This window comes from Cynocephalus volans, chromosome 2 (assembly GCF_027409185.1).
Source record: "Cynocephalus volans isolate mCynVol1 chromosome 2, mCynVol1.pri, whole genome shotgun sequence".
Taxonomy (NCBI): Eukaryota; Metazoa; Chordata; class Mammalia; order Dermoptera; family Cynocephalidae; genus Cynocephalus; species Cynocephalus volans.
In genome coordinates, this window is record NC_084461.1 from 119,926,287 (window position 1) to 119,932,791 (window position 6,505).

A 6,505-nucleotide genomic window follows, 5' to 3' on the forward strand; every position below is an offset into this window, starting at 1 on the left:
GGGCGAGGGAGCCTGGGTGATGCAGTTCAGAGAGGTCAGCCTCCTGGGGCACCACACCAGGCCGAGCAAGGTGGAAGGAACTGAGTGAGGGTGGATAACCACCGGCCTAATCCCCGAGGCATGTTTTCCACTGGGGACCTGTGAGAACAGTGATAAGGAAGCCACTTACCTGCATGAAATGTCCCTTGGACAAAAGCTTTCCCAAGAGGTTAGGCATGGCTCTGAGGAATTTAGTTGGGGATGTTTGGGAGGTGACTTAGTGGCTAAAAGCTTGGGCTCCTGGATTACCTGAAAGTATGTTCAGACCCTGCTTCTGGCATTTAACAGCTGAGTGACCTCTGACAAGTGGCTTAACCTCTCTGAGCCTTGGTTTCTACATTAGAAAAATGAGATGGTAAGAGTTTTTTGTTCACTGTGCTGTGAGGATTGAACGGCATGCTGCCCATAGCACCAGGCACATGTCCTCAATCAATAGCCAAAATGACAGTGAAATGGGACAGGAAACACAGTATTTAGCTCTGACACATGCCCGCAAGAGACACTTCCACTGTCACAGAAAGGGAGTCTGAGGAGAGGAGGAGGAGGAGGAAGGACATGGCCAAACCTTGGGGACCACATGGCCTACACCTCCCTTCCTGCTCTGGTACAGGAGAATGGAAAGTTCAGGTTGCAGGCAGCTCTGTGCTGAGTTTGTGTCCTGTTTAATTTTCTTTATTGCTAAGTGGATGCCTCTGTCTGTGATGCTGACGTTATGTTCCTGAGAAGAGGGGAGAAGTTCATCCTGAACATAAACTTTCCATCCTCTCTCTGGCCAGCAAGAATGGAATATTCCCCAGGTGGCCTGAGCCTGCTCAGCTTCCTTTTCATTTTCAGTTGTGTGCGAGGAGAGGAGGGGCATGGGGCAAGCGTCCCACACTCGCCCTCCCACAAGCCTGAGGGCAGGATTAGCCCCGGGGGACCCCTGGGGATGGAGAATGGTCCAGGCATTAAAGAAGGAGGCCCCTTAAAGCCCTAGCTGGCTTGGATCTGTACCTCCTGCCAGTATTTTTGTGGAAGGGGACCTCTTGTCCTCTCCAGGTTGTAGGTGTTTAGAAATCACATGTGGTACCTGGTGACTGCATGCACTGGCACTAATGTGGATTTGTGAATAACCCCAAAATGCTTTAAAACGTCCTCCATTCTCAGTGTCAAGATGCTGGAAATAGCCATCCATAAGCCTGGGGGACATTCAGCCATTTCGCTGGTAATGGGAGTTTCAGAGATGAGAGGGCAGCTGGCAGCTTTAGGAACTGGCCTCCCACACTTAATTTGGGAAATGCCTGCGCACCTTTATGAGCAATCAGATGCCTTCCCCAGTTGCCGGAGACACTGATGTGGGCTGGAAGGAATGCTGCGGAGGGAATACCCCCCTTGGGCCTGAACTCATTGGCTCCAGGACTCCTCCACAGTGCAGCTGTTGACTCTTAAGTTCTCCCTTCAGGAAATAGCCGTCTCACACAGAATATGCCTCTGAGGGCAGAATGTGTAAATATTGTACAACTGGGTTATAACCGTCAGGAGTCATGCTGATCATGAACCATCCCAGATGCCGGTGCTGGAAAGGGCCCTGGCTTTCCAGGCAAATATTTAGGTCATGGAAACATGAGTCATATTCACAGAGGAATATGGATTAACTCCTCAGCATCCAGGGAGCCCAGCACACAGAGAGTACCTGCTTAGCCAGCAAACTGCCAACCAACTGCAGGGGCAGAGACATGGTCACGGACATGTGCCTCGTGTTTCCTGACCATTAGGCAGATGGAGGGTCACAGGGCTAAGCACACAGTGCATGCTCAGTGAGTGCTTATTACCTGGGCAAGAAGTTCTCCATCTCGGGAGTGACCACATACATCTCCTCCAGGCCCTCCTTGGCTATGCCAATTACCATCCTTGGGACTAATTCTATCTCCTTTTCCCATAAACCTGCAGGAAATGCCAAGGAACTTGCCAACATCCTGAAATACCACATTGGCGATGAAATCCTGGTTAGCGGAGGCATCGGGGCCCTGGTGCGGCTGAAGTCTCTCCAAGGCGACAAGTTGGAAGTCAGCTTGGTGAGTGTCTCTGCGCATGAAAGGCTGGCTGTGCCCTGCCACTAAGCTCCAGGGCACATCTCACCTCAGGGGTGCATCAGACACATGCACAACCTTTAAGATGCATCCCAAATCTCTCAGTTCAATTTGTCCTAAGAAAGAAAAAAGAGTATAGGGTCTTCAGGGAGAGCAAGTGAGATTGTAGTTAGACATGAGTAAGAACTTCCAGACTTTCAGGGAAATAAAGGGTCTGATCTGGCATGTGGAAGAGGCTATTAGATCTTCCTTCCCTTAAGGAGATAGTAGGCAATTACTTATATGTCTTGAAAGATCAATTCCCTATCCTCACCCCACCACCCCCCAAGCCTGGGGCTCGCTGAGCTGCACATGAACTGACCATGCCAAGAAGCTTTCTCAGTCCTGATGCTTGCTCTGGGAGCCTTCCCTTACTCTGCATGTTAGACATACCCATTCCGATTTGGGGCTGTGTTCAGAGCATCCCTACCTTGGAAAAAGAGAGAAGATAGCCTGCCCAGCTTTAGGAACTTCCTTGGCTGCACCAGCCAAGGCCACTGACCTGCCTGTGGAAGGACCACTCTTCAGTGTGTGGCTACCTCTGCCCCCTGCTCCTCTCTCCTGATCTTCAGCCATCCTTTGCTCACTAGTTTCTCTCTGGCGCATGGGAAGATACATAGGGAGGCAGGCATGGGAATGACTTGTTTGACTTCTGTAGGTTACCTGGGAATCTCCCAGCACCTAGTTTCGGGATGTTGGGGTTAGATGATGTTGGGGTCCTGTCTGTTGCAGGCTTCAGTGCCCTTTTCCCTCTGTGTCTGTTATGTGGGTCCTTCGGGAAGGCCTGAGATAAGTTGACTCTGGCTAGGCTTCCTGTGAGAAAATTTTAAGTAGGGCATCCAGGAAAAGTGGAAAGAGCCTTTTGCCCAGAGCTGGAGGCCTGGCTTCTGTTCCCAGCTGTCCCATCTACTTAGCTGAAAGGAGGCCCTTTGCCTCTCTTGAGCCTCAGTTTCCTCTTCTGTTAAGTGGGACAATGATATTTATCCTCCTCATCACACACTGCTGTGAGGACTAAGTGCATAACACAAAAGAGCATTAAACATTAAAACATTAAACACTAACACTAAAACATTAACACTAAAACATTAAAATGGCAATGTGCTGAATCCACCCAGGAGGGAGAATTAATCTACCAGACTGAAGGTCCACGGAGGGCAGGGACTGTTGCATTCACCAGAGCATCCCCAGTACTCACATAGGACCTGGCATATGTAAGTGTTCAGTAAATGCTTGCTGAATGAATAAAATAAACACGTCCTACGTTCAACGACTGTTGTCTGTTTCTCTTAGAAAAACAATGTAGTGAATGTCAATAAGGAACCTGTTGCTGAAACTGACATCATGGCCACAAATGGTGTGATCCACTCCATCACCAGTGTTCTGCAGCCTCCAGGTAAGGCCCCAGTGTCACATCCCCACGGAGTCTGTAGCTGGTCCTTCTGTACACGTGGCAGTCAGTGCTCAATAAAAAAACTGTTCTAAACAAAGATCAGAATAAAGTGTGATTGTGACATTCAAACTGTGCCTACATGGATGGCATTCCCTATGCTGATTGAAAAGTGAACTGGGAATTGTTGGTCTCGAATGCACTGCACTGTGGAACTTCAGGACAGGTTTCTCTTTGTTGAATCCCCCTGCTGTCCTCGCTTCTCAGACACAGCCGAGTTACTCGTGCACATGTGGGTGCTGGTCCTGAGTTCCAGGCAGCCCTCCTGCAGTTTCTCACCTTGTGTGTGCTCTCACCTCCAGTGCACTTGAGCTTCAGCCCTGCGTCTCCCCTCACTTGTACGTTCACTTTTCTTGGAGCTCTCTCCTCATGGGCCAAATTACACCATGAGTTACACAAAGTTATAGAGGAAAAATTCATTTGGAAATGTGAGCCAGAAAACCCAACTGTGCCCCCCCAGTCATGGTTGTTATGAATGACATGCTGATGGTTTCTCTCTCTTACCAAACTGCCTTTTCTTTCCTCTCCAGCCAACAGACCTCAGGAGCGAGGGGACGAGCTTGCAGACTCTGCACTTGAGATCTTCAAACAGGCATCAGCGTTTTCCCGGGTAAGAAGCCTACTTGGTTTGTGCCCACCCCAAGCAGCCTTGGGCCCCTGGTGGGGGTGGGAGGTTCTCTAGCCTGTCTTGGCTGCTGTCCCAGGGCTCTCTCAAAACTTGTCCTCACTCCCATTGGGGTATCCTCAGCCTGTGTGGAATTCAGAGAAAAGGACCCAGGCAGCTCTGGATTCCTTTGGGGGCCAAAGCCCAGGCCTTCACACAGAGGCCTCTGAACCTCAGTTCATGGGCAAGCTACTGCTGGTGAGAACAGAGACAGCTCTGGAATCACTGAGTGCAAGGGGGGCAACCCATCCTGAGTTTGCCTTATGGTGGCCTGGACTGGCTGAGCCTGAGCCTCTGAGTCACTCTTCTGTTTCCCATGGCATTGTGCATCCTGGGTGATGTGGGGGCTCTCCTGGGCAGCGTGTGGATTCTGGATACAGGGATCCTGAGACAGCTGTGTGCCGGGAGCCCCCTTCCGCCTCAGGCCCACTTCCCTCTAGAACCTCTCTGACTCTTCCTGAGCTCCCTTTCCTGCTCACCAGCTTGCCCCGGGCCCAGGAGCTCCACTCAGGCTCCTCTGCTGCTTGGGTCAGATGGAGCCTCTTGGGAATGTGGGGTGAAGTGAAGATTTGCACTTCAAGAGAAGAGGCTGCAGGACATAGTCCTGAACCCAGAAGCCTGGAGCTCTAACACATCACTGCACTTTTGAACAGAGTGGTCTCCTTAGTGCCCTCAAGAAGGGTTTTGGCCCTGAGCTTCTACTCCTGAAAGCTACCTCTGTGCAGGCCTGTATCCCCATCTCTACATTCTGGTCTCAGAAGAAAGCCTGGCTTGGGGGTATACCAGAAATGTCCACCTTAGATCCCACTTGATTGAGCCTTGCACGGTTTAGGACAGCTGACGCCAACTGAGGGGCTCCCTGAGGCTCATCAGTTTATTTCCCCTTTGGTTCCTCACCCAACATTTTCTCTGAGTAGGGGTGGCAGTGGGCAAAGCTACTTCCCTAAGCAGGTGCAGGTATAATTTTCACTAGAAAACCTGACACCTTGTGTTTTCTTTCAGGCTTCCCAGAGGTCTGTGCGACTAGGTAAGTCTGGTCTGGGTTTGAAGTCCTTGCAGAACTTTTTTGGGTCTTACCCAAAAGCAGGCCCAAGCCTGCCATCTGCTGCATATAGATCATAACATCATGGTGCAGAAAAACAAGGCTGGCCTTTGGGGTCAGGCCAGTGGGGTAAATGGCGGTCAGACACAGTATACCCTATTGCCTTCTCCATAAGATGGAGGTAGTAAGAGTAACAACCTTTTAGGGTTGATGTGAAGTTTTGGCTTTGAGGGCTTGGTAATATTGAACAGGGCTTGGCAGGATAGGCCAGTCTGGCAGATACAGAAAATCCCAGAACATCAAACATTAAGATGTGAAGTTTCATAAACCAAAAAGCACCTGCTGTGTGCAGGGAGCATGGCAGAAGGAGGCCACGTGGCCCCTGTCCTGACAGTGTTCTAGACAGATCTGGCAAAGTCTGCATCTTTTTCACCTTTTATGCTTCTTTTTTCCAGCCCCTGTCTATCAGAGGTTATTAGAGAGGATGAAGCATTAGCACGAAGGACCACAGGAGGAATACACCTCAGCAGCTCCCCGCCAATTTCTCTCAGTTTGCCAAAGAGACTGTTGGAAAGTTTTTGAAACCAAAAATCACACTTCAATGTACATAGGCTGCGCCATAATGAGATTTGAACCTTGGATGGTTGGGGGGAAGGAGGGAGAGAGATGTACTTTTTATTTTTTGTTCCCCCTAAACATGGCTGTTAACCCACTGCATGCAGAAACTTGGATGTCACTGCCTGACATTCAGTTCCAGAAAGGACTGATCCCAAATGTGGAATTTCCTGCCTATGCCAAGTATCTGGAGAAGGGAGCCGCAGTATCGTCATGCTCACAAAACATGAGTCAAGCAATCCAGCATTATGGGAAGTCCTGGCATGGTTTTTGTAAAGTTCTTGCACAGCTGGAGAAATGGCATCATTATAAGCTATGATTTGAACTGTTCTGTCAAATGTGTCTCGCATCTACACGTGGCTTGGACGCTTCTATGTGGCCCTGTCCAGGTAGAAAAGAAAGGTAGAGCATGTAGAGCCCAGGTTTCCCAGGTGTGACAGAGCCACGGTGTGTTGTAATAATAAAACCAAAGAAATGTATGCCCTGTGTGGATGGTGCTGGCCTAGGTGTTCAACAGAATTGGGTTTCTTTTCCCTGGGGACTGCCACACACCTTAACACCTTGATTCCATCCAGGGGCAGCTCAGTGAG

General features: G+C 49.9%; 1 protein-coding gene across 1 annotated transcript in view; it reads left to right on the plus strand.

The window, feature by feature from the left end:
- Positions 1-6,240, plus strand: part of TGFBI (transforming growth factor beta induced) — a 32,076-nt gene extending 25,836 nt beyond the window's left edge. The window contains exons 13-17 of the mRNA XM_063086040.1: positions 1,969-2,093; positions 3,438-3,540; positions 4,125-4,204; positions 5,261-5,285; positions 5,756-6,240. Of these exons, the coding sequence (XP_062942110.1) occupies positions 1,969-2,093; positions 3,438-3,540; positions 4,125-4,204; positions 5,261-5,285; positions 5,756-5,796 (374 nt within the window). The 3' untranslated portion in view covers positions 5,797-6,240. The remainder of the gene's footprint in view (positions 1-1,968; positions 2,094-3,437; positions 3,541-4,124; positions 4,205-5,260; positions 5,286-5,755) is intronic.
- The last annotated feature ends 265 nt before the right edge of the window (positions 6,241-6,505 follow it).